The sequence below is a fragment of the Gossypium hirsutum genome, chromosome A06 (assembly GCF_007990345.1).
Source record: "Gossypium hirsutum isolate 1008001.06 chromosome A06, Gossypium_hirsutum_v2.1, whole genome shotgun sequence".
NCBI lineage: Eukaryota > Viridiplantae > Streptophyta > Magnoliopsida > Malvales > Malvaceae > Gossypium > Gossypium hirsutum.
This window is the reverse complement of record NC_053429.1, coordinates 90,945,071-90,966,997: the sequence shown is the minus strand read 5'-3', so window position 1 is coordinate 90,966,997 and position 21,927 is coordinate 90,945,071. Positions and strand designations below refer to the sequence as shown.

The following is a 21,927-nucleotide window of genomic DNA, read 5'->3' as shown; positions in this document are numbered from 1 at the left end:
GAAGTGTATTTCTATATGGATTCTTCTTTTATTTTATTTTACCACAGTATTTTATTTAAATAAGGATTCGGGTTACTTAATTCTAACAAAATCTTAATTGATATTTTAGTCTTTCCTAATTTAATTTAACCTTTGATAAATATTGTGAAATGTGCCAGAATTTTAGAGACTGAAAAGGAACATACTTTTATAGGATGCAACAAATTGTGATAGAATTTTGGGACAGTCTAAAATTATGACAGAATTTAGTGACAGGAGCAGTGACAAAAATAAAACTTCAGTGACAGAATATGGTGTGGTTAAAAAATTATAGTGATGGAAAATGTGAAAATTTGTGACGGAATTTTCGTCACAGATTTAGTGATGGATTCTATAAAATTTTGCGACGGGTCTTATTAGTGAGGAGGTATATGCGATAGAAAACCCCGTCACAAGTTTTGTCACAAAGTGTAAGTAATGAAGGGATATATGGGATAGAAAAATACATGAATTAAATCAAAATCAAAATCAAAATAAAGTAATTAATTAATTAATTAAGTTACAATTAATGCGAAATATATTATTTATCAATTATTTTCTAAACATTATTTATCAATTATTTTCTAAACAAACTTTAGAAGATATTAATTTCATAAAATAAATTAAATAAATAAAAATTTAATTTCAAGATTTCAAAACAATGCGGAAGTGAAGGATTTAATGGTAGTTTTCGTAGCCTGAAGTTCAAAAATCGAATGAAATTAAAACCCACAAGGACCAATGGGGCAATTTCAAAATGCCAAACCCTTGAAAATCAACTAAAATATGCGAGGGGATTTAATAGTAATTTTCCAATCCCCGCACTATAAAAACCCTCAAAATCCATTTTCCCCTTCAAATTCCTTCTCTCTCAAAAATTTCATTATATAATAAAATAATTTTCATTATATTTTTATTTTAAAATAAAATAATTTCAATTTAATCTAATTAATAAGTTTACTATTATATAATAACTTGATAAACATATTTTATTATCATAATTAATACGATTAATTAAAATAAGATATTTTGTAAATAATAAGTAATACAAAATATTTTTATAAACTTTTTATTTTATTAATTTATAATTTTTCATAATTATTAAATTATAATTTAATATAAATATAATTTTAACAATTTGTTTTATATATATGTTTTATTTAATGTCTTTATTGGTAATTTATTTTTTTTTACTATACTTTGTCTTCGTCTTATTGTTATTACAATGATTAAATTTAAACCCACTATTTGTTGTTATAGTATCTAATCTGACCATTATAGTAATTAATCGTACTTTATGTTTTTAATCTCATCAGAAATAATTTTATCCATGATTCAAAGGAAATATTAATTTTATTATTATAATAATTAATTTTATGGTGACCGATACTTTTTAATGTTTCCGAAGTGCATAGGGAAGTAGAAAAGATGAAAAAGCACCAGGAAATGAACAAAGTTCTGGAAAACCTTTCCGAGTTGAACTTTTCTTTTTCAAAGTTTAAACAGTTTTGGTTCCATAATTTGAAAACTATTGTCAAAAGAAGTATAAAAGAACCGATAAAGTTGAATGTGAACAACATTGGTCTGTCTTTTCCTCAATAACCATGAAGACTTTTGACTGAATGAAACGTGGATTCATGAATTACCATATATTTTTTTGCTTCAACTTAAAATCAATATCAATTTTCTTCTCTATTTTTTCTCTCTCAGTATTTTCTCTCTTATCTGTATATCTATGGGAATTTTTTATCTGTTAATCAGTTTATAATTATATATATATATTCCCCAATATGAGCTTTGCTTTCCACTTCATGCATGACAAGATATATTGGTTTTATATTTATGTTGTTTCCTTGCATCATGGCTCAATAACAAATATTGCATCATTTTTGAAAACAAAGTAACTGTTAATTAGAACCCAACATTTTTCTTAGATCTGATGGTGTGATTATTGCTTTAAAGGAAAAAAATAATAACAAGAGCATGTGGATAGTGTCCATCATAAATTATTGGGGATAATGATCGACGTAGTTCGCGTTCCCATGATTCAACAACCCAACACAAGAGATCCCCATAATTCCACTGTCCCATAAAAAAACACAGAGGAAAACTGTCTAAAAAAGCCGTGTCAGATTGCCATAAATAATTCAATCATATAAAAATCACAGTGCCACCCTATTGAAGCAGTATAAATAGGCATGTGATCCTCTCGGTAGCCATCGATCCCTTCTTCCTTTGTCTTTTATCAACATGGGTTTTGGGCTGAGAGTTGTTGTTTACTTTGCTTTCGCCTTTGTTTCAACTATTTCATCACTGAATCCGGTCATAGGTGAAAGACATTGGCGATGGCGTGACGATGAGGGATCGAGTTCCCTGCCAAAACATGATGATCTCGTTACCAACTTGCCTGGCCAGCCACCTGTAGATTTCCGCCATTACGCTGGCTTTGTCACTGTGAATGAACTCAATGGAAGAGCACTTTTTTATTGGTTCTATGAGGCAATGTCTCGCCCTGACCAAAAACCATTGGTGCTTTGGCTTAATGGAGGTAAAGACTAATAATGGCTTAAATTATCTTGAAACTCATGAATTTGCATCTTGGTACTATCAAATGGTTACATATTGGTTTGCAAAACCTTTTTAGATTCAAATCTTTCCACAAATATATTGCTTGGACCCTTCATTTTACTTGAAGTATTTGTGTTTGACAAAGATATATGAAGATATGACCTATGAAGACCTATAAATACAAAAAAAAAACTTAAAAATTATTAACCATATCAATATTAGATACATATCTATATCTAATATTCATACTCAAATCTGAATAACAAGAGAAAAAACTACCATAAAATTTTCATAATTGCCACATGTCGGAGATGATGGATATAATAAGCCTCATTTCCAGATTGTTTATTTGTTTTTATTGATTATATGTTCTACAATAGGCAGACAAAGTAGTTTTTGTTTCAGGTCCTGGGTGCTCTTCTGTGGGATATGGAGCCACGCAAGAGATTGGTCCTTTCATAGTGGACACTGATGGGCGTGGAATTAAATTTAATAACTTCTCATGGAATCAAGGTATAAAGTTCAGAATATTTATAGTTTTGTCGCAACTTGTATATTTTTAAAGACGCAATTATGTTTTTTTTATTTATTCATTTCTTACATGTGAGAACCAATTACAAGTATATATTTAAAATTTTTAGTATTTTCATGTCTTTGGAATATCTTAAAAATGTTATTTTATATTAAAAATGAGAATGAAAGTAACAAAGCATCTTCATATTCATTGCCGTCACCATCAACATCATCATTAAAATATCTGTCATCATCATTAAAATATCTGTTATTGCATGAAAGAAAATTCATATAAAATCAATTCACCTACTTTTTGGGTTGCTATCAACTCTGTATATGCTGCTCTCTCCATATTCCAATATACCATTGTTAAGATAATTTTTTAATGTCTTTGCTGATGCAGAAGCCAATATGTTATTCCTTGAATCTCCAATTGGAGTTGGATTTTCCTACTCAAACACTTCTACCGATTATGATAATCTAGGAGATGAGTTTACTGGTGTGTTTAACACAAATTTACACTTGTAAATTTCATAACAATGATAGGAGCTTTATAATTATTATAAGATTATCAGAAGATTATTCTTGTAGCTAATTTCTGCTTTTTTCTACTAATACCAGCAAATGATGCATACACTTTCCTGCATAAGTGGTTCATGAAGTTTCCATCATACAGAACAAGAACTTTTATATCGCTGGTGAAAGCTATGCAGGTATTCCCTCTTTAACAATTACATTTGCCTTCATCTCAAGAGATTGACTGTTGATTGACTTCTTTCTTTTTTTTTACGAAGGAAAATATGTGCCAGAGTTGGCTGAACTTATTTATGACAACAACAAGGACCCTTCACTTCATATTAATCTCAATGGTATTTTGGTACGTTCATATTTTTAATCTGGTCCAATATTTTTCCCCCACTTGGCTATTTTGTTTTGAGAGGGCTGAAATTTGGACAGTTGGGAAATCCTGAAACATATGACGCTGAGGATTGGAGAGGTATGGTGGATTATGCATGGAGCCATGCAGTGGTATCTGATGAAACTCACAAAACCATCACTGAAACCTGTGATTTTAAGAGCAATGATACATGGAGCAATGAAGATTGTAGTGAAGCTGTTGATGAAGTTCTCAAACAGTACAAGGAGATTGATATCTTCAGCCTATACACCCCCCTGTGTATTGCTGATACTGCAAGTTCGGATGACAAATCATTACTCCAAGTCATGACGAAGCGAAAATCCAATATGGTGATCACATGAATGTTTCATTTCTATAACTTACATTCCCCTTTATTCAATATTTATGGTGGTTTCATGGATTATTTTTTCCCTTACCAGATGCCAAGGATTTTGGGTGGTTTTGATCCATGCCTTGATGGCTACGCAAATGCTTTCTACAATAAATTGGATGTTCAAAAAGCTATCCACGTTAGTGATGGTCACCATCTTAGGAACTGGAGTATTTGCAAGTAACGTATAATGTGATGATGATTCTTTAGAACGGGTTTGTGGTTTTGTTAATGTCTAACTGAATATTGACATTGCCTTTGTATACTGCAGTCTAAATATATTTGATGGTTGGGCAGATTCAAAGCCATCAGTACTGCCCATATACCAAAAGCTTATTGCAGGAGGAGTTAGAATTTGGGTTTACAGGTAATGAAACTCCCCATGATTGTAATAGTTTTGTAGAGTCGACTGTTGATTGTGTGTCTGATGTTAATGGTTTAGTGGAGACACGGACGGAAGAGTTCCTGTTCTGTCCACACGATACAGCATAAGTGCTTTGGGATTGCCCGTCACCAAGGCATGGAGACCATGGTACCATGAGAAACAGGTCAGCGGTTGGTTTCAAGAATACGAAGGACTTACGTTCGCAACATTTAGGGGAGCTGGGCATGCAGTGCCATGCTTCAAACCCAGCAGTTCACTGGCTTTCTTCTCTGCTTTTCTCCAAGGGGAATCCCCGACTTCCTCCCGGTGAAGTCTGTTGGAGGATTTTTAGCTGAAATCAGTAATTAAAATTAGAGAAGAATAACAATAAAAGCAAGGCCTAGGTGTCAACTAAAAGGAACTTGTCAATTTATGAAAGGCTATTACTATTGGACTGTAATAAAATTAAAAAAAAAAAAAAGGCAAATGAAAAAGAATTCCTATTTCTGATGTTTGTGGTACCAGATGTAAGGCATTCCTTTATTTTTGCTTTAATAATTAATAGAGGCTGTCCCTTCTTCTCTTAGTATTATATCATGAAAATTATCAATTGCTGTCAAATTACTATTTTCTAACATTTTCTTAACCGGGGTTTTATTTAATCACGTGATTACCAAATCCAAAATGTTAAAAAAAAAAAAACAATTAAAGAAAGTCGTAGCAATGGGCTTCGGCCCATGAAATCTGGTAAACCCATGAGCCACATTAATTTTGCTACCAATTGAGTGGGCTCTCAACGAATCAAAATTAAAAGTTAAAAGCCTAAAAGCACTTAATTAGGTTATTTGCTACAAAATTTATGATTAACAAAGTAAAGATTGTTATAAAATAAAAAAGAAAGAAAGTAAAGAACAAAGAGAATGGGAGGATAAAGATAGAGCGTATTTTATTTATCAATGAAAATGTTTTCTAATGTTTCATAATGTTTCTCCAAAGTCTATATATAGCTATAAGAAGTATAAATGAAGTGGAAATCTAATTCCACTGACTATTAGAATTTAAAGTACACCAAAACTTATCTTGATTATGATGGACATCTCCTTAAGAGTATAACGCGTATTTACTCTCCTTTATGAAAACATCATATAATATCTCATATTTTATTGATTCAACTTGAATACTAACTTTTCAAATAACTATGTATTTACTAAGCATTTATATCACCATTCCTTTGAAAGTCATGAGTGAGGAAAAATTTTGGGGAAATATATTTTGATCTCTTCAGGAGTTTCAATAATAATCATAATAAAATTTAATCATGATCCCTCTATAAAAATATAAATAGGTATTTTGAATCATTTTATAATTCTCTTTCAACTACTATTGACTAAGTCAAATTTACCACATATGTTCAATTATTTCAATTCATATAAATGAACAATTTCCAGATAATTTCAATATGCTTCTAGCATTCTAAACCCTTCAAGGATTTTAATATAAACTTTACTATATAGTTATTTATAAAAGGTTGTAACAACAACTATTAGACGCAAGTTAAATCTTTTATGAATCGTTAGTTTAATAATAATCTAAAGGTTATTGCATCCACCACAAAAGAGTATTATATCTTTTCATAATCAATGCCAGGACTTAGCAAAAACTTCATATTTTATTCCGTTTTGCAAAACTAAACTTCATATTTTATTCCGTTTTGCAAAACTACTTCATTTGCACCCTCACTGGCTTTATACCTTTAGATATTTGGACTACTGGTCTAAAAATTCCATAAATTTAATTGTACTTGAGTTGCGTCTTTCTATTTTGACAAATTTACTCCATATCTATATTTCTCAATAGATTTATTCAAGATCCTCCTTTTATTTCATTATTTCAACAATAATATTGCATGCAAGACCATTGTTGACCACTTTTATCATCGGTTCGACATTTTCTCAAATTGACATAACTTGTCGAGATCTATTATTTTCACTATTTTAATCTTCAGTTTCAGGTACTTGAATCTCATTTGGAGTTTTACTTATTAGTTATTTCTTGGATCTTTCTGGAGCACTCGCCTTTACTATATAACCATCTAAATTTATTATTTTCTTTTATGAGAATTTTCATATTTGGAACTTGTAATAAGTTATCATTGTTGAACTTCTAATTCAAATTATCCACCCCCTTAACTCATTATAAGTTATTATTTCTCTCCCTCTAATGTTGGGAAAACTATCAAAAGTTATTATTTCTCTCCCTCTAATGTTGGGAAAACTATCAAATTAAAATAGTAATAAAAAATCATGTCACAATTGAACCTGCAATACATTTAAAACATATAATAATACAAGGAGATTCGTAATTAATATATATTCCCAAGTTTCTTTGAGTATTCACTCATCTTTGTTATAGTGGAGCAATTGGAACATATATGCACATACAAAAATTCAAATATGAGAAATATTTAGCTCTTAACTAAAAATCAATTATAATGGGGTGTATTTATAACTTATTGGCTTGATGCATACAACACATAAATCAACATAATCTCATGTTGAAATAGGAAGTTTAGTTCTCATAAGTAATGGTTTAGACATTAAGTAGAGGCGTTCAATCAATAATTTCTCTAAACCATTATGTGCATAAATAACAATTTTTTTACAAAAGTTATTCAAACTCAATCAATAAATGACTGAGATATAAACTCATCAGTATTAGCAAGATGAATTGTCTTAATTGTATGATCTGAAATTAATTATTTAAATAAGAAATCTTACAAACAAAAGTTTGCAAGTTGATAACACATCTGATTATTTTGTAGATGCATCTACCAAAATCATATAATATCAAAATCGTCCACATTATGGCTGAATGGGCCCATAATCATTTTAGAAATGTAAGACATTAAATCTCAACTTTAGCTAGTAGGTTTCTAACAATCAATTTTCATTGAGAACAAGCAAAAAATGAGAATTCTTTAAATTAAAGAATCTTCTGGTTCTTTAATGAATGTCCATATGAATTCTCAATTAATTTTTGCATCATATATGATCCAGGAAAGTCTAACTGGTCATGCTAAGTAGTAATGTATTTGTATTAGTAAACTTCTAGTTTACTTTAATATCCATTTCAGTTATACTAAATTGTAACAAATAGATACTTTTATTATCATTCATTTTACTTTATATCCACATATAAGTACTGTTGTGATATTTACTTCTGAAAAATATATAAATAAATGTGAAGTCTATAATGCCACTAAGTCAATAAATATAATTTTCAAATAATTATATGCAATATTCGCTTCAGGTAATATGTCAAAATCTTCAAATGCAGGGCATTTGTCTCTAGTGGTATGATTCTCACTTCGGGTGCGAGAGGTACCGAGTTCGATTCAAAATACTTTTAAAACCCTTTTAACAAGAGTTTTGCATAATCAGTTAACTATCAAGAATAACAGCCCAAGTCATGTATAGAAACAAGCCTATATTAAATATATCAATATAAGTCATATCTCAAACATAAAAATATGACATAATGAAAAACTAACAATTTTTTTTTCATAACTATCATCATAAACATGTATGAAATTTGATTCAAAATCCAACCATTCATGCTCATAGACTTTTTCATTTACAATTGCTCATGTCATTTCTCTAAATAATTAAAAAATGGAATAATATATATAAAACATATGAATTACTACTTTTAATGATTCTTTGAACTAAATCAAATCCAAATAACCATAAAATCATTGGTTTATTAACACAAATTTGCATACTAGATATGTTTTAATCAAATATATTATTTAATTATAAAACCTACTATGGCAACATAAATAAATTAGTTAATATTCATTTTCATGAACAAATGAGATGCTTAAAACAATATTGTAACATCCTGAAAAATTTGTTTCTGCTTCTGTAAATATCTGACACAAATGAGTGTTTGCCTCAGTGGTTAAGTGTTCTAGGTGTGTGTGTGTGTGAGGTCTTAGGTTTAAGTTTCATTTTTGTCAATTTTGTTATTTTTCTAATCCTAGCCCTGATCTTGTTAATTGGGTTTTTATAAAATTGTTTGGTAATCTATATTAGAATGGGCTTGTTGGTCTGGTGGTTGAGTGAGTGTTAGTGTACCTTTGGGTTTTATGTTCGACTCTCTGTTTGCTATGTCATTTGATAGAGAGTTCAGGTGGAGTTGGGATGCTGAGAAAGTTGTGAGTAGTGGGATTGTGGGAGGAAATTAAGGGATTTGTGGGATATACTTCATAATTTATTTTATTTTTATATTTTTTGAAATATTTTCTCTTTCTTCCCTAAAAGTTCTCTGACTTTCTTCAAGCTTTCTTTATTATTTCTAACATTTTTCTTCTTTTTAGCAAATCCTTGTTTCATTTTTACTCTTTAATTCTGTTGGTGAATCTATTGTCATATCGTCTTTTTAGTTTTGTCAGTTCTCTGATTGGTTGGTAAGTATGCTCGTCATACATTTAACTTTTGGTTGGGATTTTAGCAATGGTAATCTGTAGTGACTGAGTGGTGGTAATTTGTGTTTAGGAACAGATTGTAGAGCAGGGAATTGCACTTAGACGGTATAGTATGCATAAAGAATTGTCTATCGACAGTGGTAAGTCGATACCGTGTTGATTCTTTTATCGAATTCAACAATCAATCTGCTAAATCATTGTTGGGTATTCTGTTTTTAGCTTTTGAAAGGCTCAGGATTATTTTTGCAACGAATCGATACCAAGTGTGTTCCAAAATGCAAAAAATAAAGTTTTAGAGAAAGACGAAACTGCTTACTGTCGATGCCACATGGGTTTGTGGCCAGCTGTGTGGATGGCTGTGTGCGACACATGGCCGTGTAATCAATGAAGGCATGGCCGTGCGCAAGACATGACTGTATGGTGGCTGGAGTGTGGCCGTGTGAGCTATACGAGTTAAGCCAAGTAGGGTGTGTAGACCACACGGGCATGTGGGCCCACACGGGCATATGGGCCCATATTTTTAAAATTTTTCTTAGGGTCACACAGGTCGTTTCGATCAACTGTGGGCCTATCGTAGGGTCGGTAAGGGCTAACCAAACCCTAAAAACTATAGATCTGATTGTTTGATATTATGTTCTAAGTATGGTAATGTTAGATTACAGTTTACTAATTAAGGAATATTTAAGTGTATCAGATAGGATTCTGTAAATATTTTACTGATTACTATCCCTAATTTTAAGGCTGTTTTTTTAGACAGCATCCCTAGAGTTAATCTGTTTCCTAGTATAAAGTTTCCTAAGTTAGGCTTACTATGTGTATAAATATTTATGTAATGTCTTATAAATAAAATGGAATAGAAAAAGCCTGTTCTTAACATGGTATCCGAGCCAGGTTTTTAGCTCAAATTCTGGGATTTTTTTTCTTTGTCTGGCAACTTCTTCTCATTCCCGATCAACCCTCAAGCCTGTAGAATTTGTTCAAAAGAAACATGGTTGAAACTGTCAAAACCAGCAACACTGGAGAAGGGAATTCTCAAGAATCATCTGTTGAGTTCAGTAAAGAAAAAATTAAGAAGTTGAAGAATCTGCTGGGATCATTGGAAAAATCTCCTTCAATAGGTACTAGTGGTTTGGTTTTTTCAGGTATATCTTCTTCTCAAAATTCTAAAATCTTGGATATACCCACAAAAAGTTCTTGGGCCATTGACTCAAGAGCTACAGACCACATGACCCACTCCTCACAAAAATTTGTTTCATATACACCTTGCCCTAGTAGTAGAAAGATAACAGTAGCCGATGGTTCTGTAATCACAGTGGCTGGTCAGGGTGATATTGTTATAAACAAAACCCTTACTCTTAAAAATGTCCTTCATGTTCCAAAACTATTTACCAATCTTCTATCCATCCAAAGAATTACCAAAGACTCTAACTGTAGTGTGGTTTTCTATCACAATCGATGTCTTTTTCAGGAACAGAATACGAGGAGGATGATTGGACATGCTAAGGAAGTAAATGGCCTATACTATCTTGAGGAATCCAGTAGAGAAGTTAGTGCTCTGAATTCCTCATCATTATCTTTCATATCCGAATCTATTAAAACCAATAAAAACCAAATTTGGCTCCATCACCTCTGCCTTGGTCATCCATCGTTTAGAGTCCTTAAAATTATGTTTCCTTCATTGTTCAAAGGATTAACTGTTGAAAAATACCATTGTGATGTCTGTGAACTTGCAAAACATAAACATACCTCTTTTCCGGTAAGTAATAAAAGAGCATCCACTCCTTTTACTCTTATTCATAGTGATGTTTGGGGACCATCCACTATTTCAAATATTTCTAGAGCTCGGTGGTTTGTATCATTTATTGATGATTGTACCTGTCTGTGTTGGATATTTCTTTTAAAACAGAAATCTGATCTGTCTTTCCAATCTTTTACAACATGATCAAAACACAATTTGGAGCTGAAATAAAAAGGTTTAGGTTAGACAATGCCAAGGACTATTTCAATCAGTTTCTCTCACCATATTTCCAAGAAAGAGGCATTATACATGAGTCATCTTGTGTTAGCACACCCCAACAAAATAGTGTTGCCGAAAGAAAAAATGGTCACATTTTAGCTATTACAAGAGCCCTCTTGTTCCAAAAAAAATGTCCCTAAACAATACTGGGGGGAGGCTATTTTAACTGCTACTCATATGATAAATAGATTGCCTACAAAAGTCTTTGAATCTCAAAGTCCTATGCAAGTTCTAGCAAAATTCTTTCCTGATTTTAGTACTTCAAGTAACCTTCCTCCTAAAATATTTGGTTGTGTTGCCTTTGTACATGTACATTCTCAAAATAGAGGAAAATTTGATCCACGAGCTGTCAAGTGTGTCATTCTCGGTTATTCTTCCACTCAAAAGGGGTACAAATGCTATCATCTAGCCACAAAAAAACTTTATGTATCAGCGGATGTTACTTTTACAAAACAAGAGAACTTCTTTACTCGTCCTTATCTTCAGGGGGAGATCTTATTCACAGAAGATAAGGACAGAGAATTCTTTCTTCTTGACATTCCAGCTACTGTCCAGCAACCAAACACTCACATTCCAGCTCCTGTCCAGAAACCAAACACTCACATTCCAGCTCCCGTCTAGCAACCAAACACTCACATTCCAGCTCCTATCCAGCAACCTGAAATAGAGCCTAATACACCCAAATCACAAATAGGGATTCAGGACACTACTCGTCCTTTACTGGTTTACTCAAGGAAGAAGGCACCAGTGCAAGTTCAATCATCTTCTTCTCCTATACAACCTGAGGTAATTGCTGAACCTACTACTGAAACTACTGAAAATTTAGATGAATTTCCCATTACTATTAAAAAAGGGATTAGAGCCTGTACAAAACATCCCTTGTACTTATTTTTGTCTTACAAAAATTTGTTCCATAACCATAAAGCCTTTCTTACTAGCCTAAATTCTATCTCCATTCCCAAAACTGTATCTGAGGCATTAGAAGATGAGAATTGGAAAAATTCCATGAAGGTTGAAATGGAAGCTCTTGAAAAAAATAAGACATGAGACTTGGTGAAATTACCGAGATGAAAGAAACCAGTGGGATGTCGCTGGGTGTACACAGTGAAGTATAAATCATATGGTTCTTTGGAGAGGTACAAAGTAAGACTGGTTGCTAAAGGGTACACTCAAATGTATGGAGTAGACTACCTTGAGACATTTGCCCCTGTTGCAAAGATGAACACTGTGAGAGTGTTGTTGTCACTAGCTGCCAACTGAGGCTGGAAATTACAGCAATTTGACATAAAAAAAGCCTTTTTACATGGTGATCTTGAGGAGGAAGGCTATATGGATGTTCCATCAGGATTCGATCCAAATACAGGACAGGTAGTTTGCAGACTAAAAAAAGGCTTTGTACAGACTAAAACAGTCCCCGAGGGCTTGGTTTGGAAGATTTACCAAAGTAATGCTCAAGTTGGGGTATAAACAGAGTCAAGGAGATCACACTCTATTTGTAAAACACTCATCTTCAGGGGGAGTGACTGCTTTATTAGTCTATGTAGATGACATTATAGTGACTGGTGATGACCTGGAAGGAATGGAGAATTTAAAGAAATGCCTAGTAAAAGAATTTGAAGTCAAAGAGCTCGGAAAGTCAAAATATTTCCTTGGTATTGAAGTGGCACACTCTCAGGAAGGAATCTTCATATCTCAGCAAAAATACATAGTTGATTTGTTGACAGAGACAGGCAAGTTGAGATGTAAACCAGCAGACACACCTATAGAGATGAATCACAGACTTGGAGATGCACTAGAAGATGCAGCAGTTGATAAAAGTTCATATCAAAGACTTGTGGGGAAGCTCATTTACTTGTCTCATACCAGACCGGATATTGCCTATGCAGTCGGTGTTGTAAGTCAGTTTATGCACAACCTCAAAGAATCACATCTTAGAGCTGTGTATCAAATTCTACAGTACTTAAAGGGCACGCCAAGTAAAGGAATCCTATTTAAAAAGGGGGAGAATTTAACCCTTGAAGCCTATACTGATGCAGATTATGCAGGGCCTATGGTTGATAGAAGATCAACCTCGTGCTATTGTACTTTCCTATGAGGCAATCTTGCGACTTGGAGGAGTAAAAAACAGAATGTTGTGGCTAGATCTAGTGCAGAAGCTGAATTTAAGGCGATGGTTCTTGGAATTTATGAGCTATTATGGCTAAAAATTATTTTGGAAGATTTGAAGATCAAGTGGGAAGGTCCAATGAAGTTGTATTGTGATAATAAGTCTGCTATCAATATTGCACATAATCCAGTTCAACATGATCGTACGAAGCATGTTGAGGTTGACAGACATTTTATAAAGGAAAAACTGGACAGTGGCTTAATTTGCACTCCATTTGTGTCCACTGATGGTCAACTAGCAGACATACTTACCAAAGGGTTGTCTGGAAAGTTGTTTCAAAAACTAGTAAGCAAGCTGAGAATGGATGATATCCATTTCCCAGCTTAAGGGGGAGTGTCAGATTACAGTTTACTAATTAAGGAATATTTAAGTGTATCAGATATGTAGCACCCCAAACCCGGCCCAGAAGTTATGGCCGGATCCGGCATGCCACATCAAAAACATAAAAAAAAAATTTCCATTCTAAGTCCAGAAAATCGTACTTGATGTTCAAAAGATTAATTCATTAAAGGTTAAAGTGAATGGAAGCTGTGCACCAGGTAGGAAACCGGAAAAGAGGTGGTGAGTCCATCGGACTGCTTAAGTACCAAGCTCCCTTCGGATCCAATCCTAGACATGCATACCGCCATTGCCACACCTTAACGTCATGGATATTTCTAGGAAATCGATTTGATTAAGTCATTTTTAGGAAAAGTGATTAATTTTAGAAAATACTTTTATTGCGGAAGCTTTGCTTGTTGTCGTGTTATTTTGAAATCAATTGTTATTTTTGAAAACGCGCCTTAAAGCTATCCAATTTCAACAGTTAAAATAAGTATTACCTATCTTAGTAATACATATTAAAACCATCAAAAATAATTAAGCGGCCTTATTACATTTAAAAGCCTAAAAACTTCAAACGTAAATAAAAGGATGTCCAGTTCACCAGAAGAAAATCAAACTTTTAGAACGGGTGGCCACTCCGAATTCCCTCACAGCTCCAAGCCCACTATGGTTGGGGATTTCCTGCGTTGATGAAAATAAAAGGGGTGAGTTTGGGGAAACTCAATGTGTAAGGAAAACCCATTCAAAGCCCAAGTCAGCTCAAGCCTATTGGGCCTAAGCCCATTCAGGTAACAGTGGTACTGGACCAGAGCCCTTTTCAGATTACAATAAACTGGGCCTTAGCCCCTTATTCAGATAACAGTATGGCCTATAGGCCCATTTCAAAATACATGCAACATCAATAACATATGCAAGCCCATTTGGAAAGACTACTCAACCCACTAACCACTACACTCCACCCGTACCAGCCCTACACTCCATGTGGGGAATAGCTCAACCCACCCAGCCCAACACTCCACAGTTGCAACCTTGCTGCTCAGTTAACAGTAAATTGAGGCAAAGCCTCCAGTACGTGGACAAGCCACTTTCAGTACTTCCTCCGTCAATATCCCAATCCCATGCATCCGATAATAACAACATGGCATGCAGTAAATAACAACAGTCAAACATGCATTTAGGTCAATTTAACCCTAGGGGTATTTCAGTAATTTATCTACTAGGGGTAAAACTATAATTTTTCCACTTTTAAAGGTATTTCAGTAATTTATCTATTTTAGGGTTTTTCATGCATATTCCTACTTTTCACATACTAACAGAATAACGTATCGAGGGTTCTTACCGAATTGGTCCCGTTGGCCCATCATTCCAATTTTGGCCCATTAAGCCAAAAAAATATCGAGGGCACAGAAATTATGCACTTTGCAGTCCAAATTTTGCAGCTTACCAAAAACTTTAATCGATTTACCTCACGAGCATTCGTAGACTCACAAATCTACAAAATACTGGTTTTTGGCATTTCGACTTTTCGACTTTTGCTGATCCAGACTAAGAAAGAGGGTGTTAGTTACACAACTGTTTGCGACGATATGCTGACGAGATCCACACACAAACCGCCTACAATTGGATTACTAACACATTAATCTAACTATTCAAATACAAACTACGTATTAACCCCTTACAATATTCGGCCAACCACACCTACAGATCATAGTAAGCTTATAAGAAATCAATAAGCAACTCATTAACAAATTTTTGTCAATGTTTACCACATAATCATAATTTCACTGCAAGCTGTCTTCCTGAGCAACAGTCATTAAATCATTTATAACTGGAGCTACGAAACTCCAAATCAAGTGCCGTTAAAATTCCCTGAAAATAGACTCATATATCTTATATCCATAAAATTTTTAGAATTTTTGGTTTGGCCAATCAATACCAGATTTTTCTCAAAGTTTCGCATGTTTCACTGTTTGACTAATCTGACCACTCTTCATTACGAATCAAATTTCTCATTGTAAAGAATTTAAAATATGTTCTCGTTTATTCCATTTGAAACTAGACTCATTAAGATTTAATTACATAATTTATGTAGCTTCTAACTCATCTCCCACAATTTATGGTGATTTTCCAAAATCACGTTACTGCTGCTGTCCCAAGCAGATTTATTACCAAATCACTCTTTCACACATAACTTGCATGCATGTTATTTAAACATGTATATCACCAATAAATCATCACATATCTATGATTTTACTTAAGTATAATCTCCATTTCATCATTTTAAAGCACAACATGTTAGCCAATTTTTCCCTTTAGCATCTAAGGCACATGCATGTTCATTTGTTTGGCTCAACTTCACCTATCTTCCATTTTTCATCAAAAGAACATGAAACAACAACCATTTCCTTCATTTTAATTCATGACCAAATGCTCACAACACAACCAAAAACCAAAATATGCTTCAAGAGTTAAGGTAGAATCAAGAAGAACTCATGAACCTCAAAATAGAAGCAAGGTACCAAGAACTTACCTTCAATTTTCCTCCTCCTAATGACCGAATACTCAAGAGCTTTCTCCTCTCCTTTCTCTTCTCTAACTTTCAGCTATGATGAACAAAGATGGACAAAACTTTGTTCTGTTCACCCCTTTTTCTTTTAATAAAACTTTATATTTCATCCATTTAATTCTTTAATACAAAAGACATGAAATTCTTATCATGAAACATTTACCTAACCCATTATCATGAAACATTTACCTAACCCATTATCATGGAACATTTACCTAACCTTTTATCAATTTGTATCAATTTGTACCATAAATTATGGATATCAAGTGTACATTTTGTCTACAACAACATGATGGCTGGCCACTTCATGTAAAATGGGAGGTTTGTCATGCAAATCCTCCTATTTTGCACTCCTATTTATTTGGCCACTTCAATTTAATCTATAGCATTTTCAAACATTTTCACATAGGTCCTATTTCATAATTTCACCCCCTTTTTTCTTATGGAACAAAAATTAACTAAAATTGTCGGGTTCTATCTTAAGTTTGGGCTTTCTAGAGGCCCACTAACATAATTAAACCTATGCCAACATTCACAGGATTCCCGAAAATTGGGGCGTTACAAGATAGGATTCTGTAAATATTTTGCTGATTACTATCCCTAATTTTAAGGCTATTTTTTTAGACAGCATCCCTAGAGTTAGTCTGTTTCCTAGTATAGAGTTTCCTAAGTTAGGCTTACTATGTGTATAAATATTTATGTAATGTCTTATAAATAAAATGGAATAGAAAAAGCCTGTTCTTAACAGGTAATGCTATGCATATCTAATTAATCTGTAATCCGTATATGAGCATGTTGAGCATATTAATCTATTATTTTTGTATTTGCTTTCTGTATCTGTTTCGGAGTGAGATTTGTATATGTGGAGGAAGTGTTCTGTATGGCGATCATCGCTTTTATTCTAGCAGCTTGGCTGTATATTTTCTGTTATGTGTCGTAATGGCACGATATGGTGTGTGTAAGGTTGGGTGGGTGTTTTTAACCCCACATGGTGTGATGGGATTGTTGGAGATGGTGTGTAGAGGATGGAGGTAGGACTTTGATTATTTGATCTGTAAATCTATATCTACTATCTGTATCCGAAATGGACATGAGTGCGAATCTGTATCTGATTATATATATGTGATTTCTATATATTTTGGGTTACATACTGAGTTTATGAAAACTCACTTTTGTTTGTCTGATCTGTTCAGGTAATCCACAAACTTGGGTGGATGGGTGTGGCGGAGACTCAATGGTGACCACTCATCTGTAAAACCGTTTAAACTTAGTATTTATGGTTTATTTAAAACTTCAGATTTATTTGGGAGTTTGTAAAATTCTGGGACTCTTGGACTATTTGGTTTTTAACTATTTGGTTTTTAAATGTTGATTTTTGGTTTGCTTGATATTTTGGCTGCTTCGGTAAAATGTTTTTACGAAAACGATAGTTTATCGCAAATAAAGGTTTTCTAAAAATGCAAATTGAATTCTTTTAAAATAGAATGGTTTTTGAAAGCTTCTGCTGTAAAACACGTTTAAAGGAAAATTATTTAATTGAATAAACTTTTTGACAATGGATAAAAATAGATAAGAATTGAAAAATTGAAATGGTTTTATAGTATAAACTTCGTTATAAAACTCATTGTTTGTGACACCTCCGGATTCGGGCATAATATCTAGGCCGAGTCTATGGTGTTACAAATATGTAACCCATGTAATCCAAACTTAAAAAGAAGATAATCTCAAATATTTAAACCATTTATCAAGTTGATTTAATATTTAAATATGTACATTTTTTCTGTGTTGAATCTTGAGGATTTTATTAAGAAGTAAGAAAATTAAACTCCAGTAGTAGACTTTGAATCCAATCAAAATATATTAATAGCAAACTTTGAGAGTGGATCTTATTTTCTAGGTGTACAATAGGTACATAACCAATGACTTTTCATACATAAGTTTTCTCGCTTGTAAGTTCTCATCAGTAATATTTTTTTCACATAATTTTAATTGAAAACTTATTCTGAATACTGTAGAGTTATACTCACAGTTTTTTTTATAAAAAAACTTACAACTTCAGGTGCATCCAACTATAACGAGTTTTGGATAGAGTTACCAAATTCTATTGTTTATAAGTAGATATTTTACAATCAAATATTTTACTTTCAACCCCTTAATAGGGATAATAACCAAAAATCACAAAGATAATCACAATTAATTTAGTTTAATAACAAGAGTAATCAATAACTCAATCCTCCCTTTTTTTCATCCTTTCAAAATAGATATTTATAACAATAATGATTCATATGAAATATAATCATTTCTTCATTCACAATCTCAATATGATATTCATTATAATAAATATCTTTTAAAACTAATGCATTAACCATCATAAATTTTGTGCTTTTTAGATATTGATATATTAGCTTTTCTGGAACTTTAAACTAATTTTGTACTATCAAATATTGGAATAATATTTGTTTTATTTTCTTTTATGCTTGCGTTCACTTCGGGGAATGCAATAGATTTACTAGGACAAACTTATAATCGTCCCAATAGATTCTTTATTTCATAATCACCATCACAAACATGCGTGGATTTCAAAACAAAATATATCTTATTCATATTGTCATGATTAGTCTCCAATTATAATAAACATGATATAACAAATAAATCATAGTAAAATATACTTAGGATTCTTTAACATCATCGTTATCACCCTGACTAAGTGGTTAAAGGCTCTAATGATTACCTATAGTGCGCAGGCCTCAATTGAAATAGCAGTAATTCTAGGAGGCAATCGACAATAGCAAAATTTTAGGATATTGTTGTGACTTGTGGAGAACCAATTAAAAGAGAGTCGTGTTAATAATGTGTTATAAAATAAAAAGACAGAAAGTAAAAAACAAATAGAATGGGAGAGCAAAGAGAGATCAATGAGAATATTTTACAATGTTTCTCCAGAGTATATTTATAGACATAAAAAGTATAAATGAAGTAGAGATCTAATTCTAATGATTATTAGAATTTTAAGTACGTAAACTTATCCTGATCTTGATGGACATCTACTTAATAAGATATTCATAACAAAAATAAAATATTATAGATATTTAATTTTGAAATTTTTAATAGCTTGTTTACATAAGAATATTTATTTGTTACAAATTTCTAATATTTTAGAAATTATAATTGTGAAAGTAAAAACATTCTTAGCAAGTTACATATTTAAATTTAAATGTTTAAATAATAATAATAACAATTATAAATTTATGTGAAAATTTTTAAAAGCCAACTATTTATCTAATATTTTATAAAAAATTTTAAACTTCATTTAATTTTAAAAATATTTATACCATAATTATTTATTAATAAATGATAATTCAATAATATAACATAAAGTGTTTTAAAGTAATTTCAGACCATATCATAAGAAAAGCTTAAAATGAGAAGTTGATAACTAACAACAATTGATGGCCTGATAAGTCTAATTTTACAATTGACTTCAGGTTTGCTTTTTAAAATTAAATTGAAGCATATCAAATATATGGGAGGATCAGACCCCTAAATTAAACTGGATCCTTCTAGGATCCTTTTATTGTGTATATTTAGGTTATGAGTAGGCATTAGAGAATATTTTGTTTATTTGATTAGGAAATGTTTTGTTAGTGCAAAATTTATAAATAAATCGACTTATTTTTATCAGTTTACATCTAATCTTTCAGGAGGAAAGTCTTAGAAGGAGACTGATTTAATTTGAAGTTGAAGTTGCAATTTAGGTGAATGAGTTAAATTTAAATAACGTGTTGTATCTATTGTTGATAGTGAATTCCTTTTTAGGTAAGGCATCACAAATGTAAACCTTTTTCAAATTACATAAACAATTTTTTTATGTTCATCTTTATTTTCTTACTAATAATTACTTCGTGCAATTGCAATTGAACAAATAATTAAGAGAAAAAAATCAATAAATTTTCATACCTAATCATTAAAATATAATTCTCATGTACTCTAAAAATTCTATTAACAAATAAAATATAAAAGATCCTATTTATTTCACAAGCCTTCTTTAAGAACTAATTTTATATTAGATATAGATATAAATATTGATATGCTTTGATTTGTTATGACACTTTTCTCCCCCTATCATATCCTTAACTATACTATAAACTTGGAAAATCATGGTTGTATTTTGTGTTTCAAAATTAACCACTTATGTGTTAAGAAAAACTTTTGACAGCTTTTAAATTTTTTTTGGCCACGTGTATTTAGTTTATAATAGATGCACCCGATTCTTTTAATAATAATTTATTAAATATATAAGATAATTGATCTCTACTTAATAATTTTGTGTGTGTATATATACCCGTCTTTTTATATTTTTTAGTTGAAATTAAACGTAGTGATTATTAGTAGGAAAATAGAGATGAATACTAAAAAATTGTTTACACAATAGAGATGAAACTTCTTACTTTTGTAAGGGTTTTTTTTAGACACGGTATAATATTTTATTTAAATTCGACTCACAAGTTACTTTTTTCTTATATTTTGAATTAGATTATTCTCTCACTAAGCCTTTCTTCTAAAAGTTTAGATGTAAATTATAAACACAAGGTAATTCACTTATATTTTTTATATTAACAAATCAATTCCTAAAGTTCTATCTCATTTGTACTTTTAACCTAAACAAGTTGTTCAATATATGAGCAAAATAGCCTTGTTCAATTACTATCAATAACAATCTCTGATTCCCATAAAACAACTACTTAAAAAGGTATGCAATATCAATTATACTAGCACCGATTTTGTTATCAAACTCCTTTGAAGATTAAATTTTCTATTTAAGGGGATTTGATTGTATTGAGAATCTGAATTTAGTCTTAACTAAATCTTTGTCAATAAGTTGCTAACAATCCTCAAAGAATAAACAACTAAAGGCCCAAATAATTTTGGTCAAAATATGACAATCAAATTTTGTCAATTTTTTCTTGAGTTGCAATTGACATTGAAGCTTGTAGTTATATATGATCTTAATTGTTATTATTTCCTCAAGAGGAGAAACAAATTATGATTTGAATATGAAAACTTGGTTCTATTAATATAAATATGAATTGATCCAAGAATTTCAATCTGACCCAACATTTGGTTATAAAAATTTAATAATTTAAAGCCTTCCAATCGAACCCAAAATGAATCGATTTTGAAATGAATTTAACTTGAGATGGCTCATTATGATAAGATTAATTGACAAACTCAAAATGATTCAAACTTGAAATAACACAACTCAAACAACTTAATGTCAAATTGTTTTGAATTCAAGATATTTGAAAAGTTTTAAAACTTGTTGGAGAATTAGGAAATGATGAAACTTTTAAAATAAAAATCATATATTGAAAGAGTTATATAGGTAAATTAATTTATTTCAAAAATAAATTAAAAATTATTCTTCTAAGCATTTGAAATTTGGTGAGCAACCAACACAATCAAATTCTAATTAACAAAGGTATTTACATTTTTTATTGCTTTATCAATAAGTATTACTTTTTATAAAAATCAATAATTCAATTTTTATATTATTTTTATGTCTTTTACCATGTGAGTGTATTTATAATTTGCCTATATAGAGGAAGAAACGGATG

General features: G+C 31.6%; 1 protein-coding gene across 1 annotated transcript; it reads left to right on the top strand.

The window, feature by feature from the left end:
- Positions 1-2,085: 2,085 nt before the first annotated feature.
- Positions 2,086-5,276, top strand: LOC107963600 (serine carboxypeptidase-like 31). The gene is given in 10 exon segments (XM_016900051.2): positions 2,086-2,566; positions 2,992-3,099; positions 3,503-3,598; positions 3,721-3,774; positions 3,777-3,812; positions 3,894-3,976; positions 4,057-4,347; positions 4,438-4,568; positions 4,660-4,755; positions 4,831-5,276. Coding segments are annotated over 10 exon segments (1,446 nt in total). The 5' UTR covers positions 2,086-2,268; the 3' UTR covers positions 5,084-5,276.
- The last annotated feature ends 16,651 nt before the right edge of the window (positions 5,277-21,927 follow it).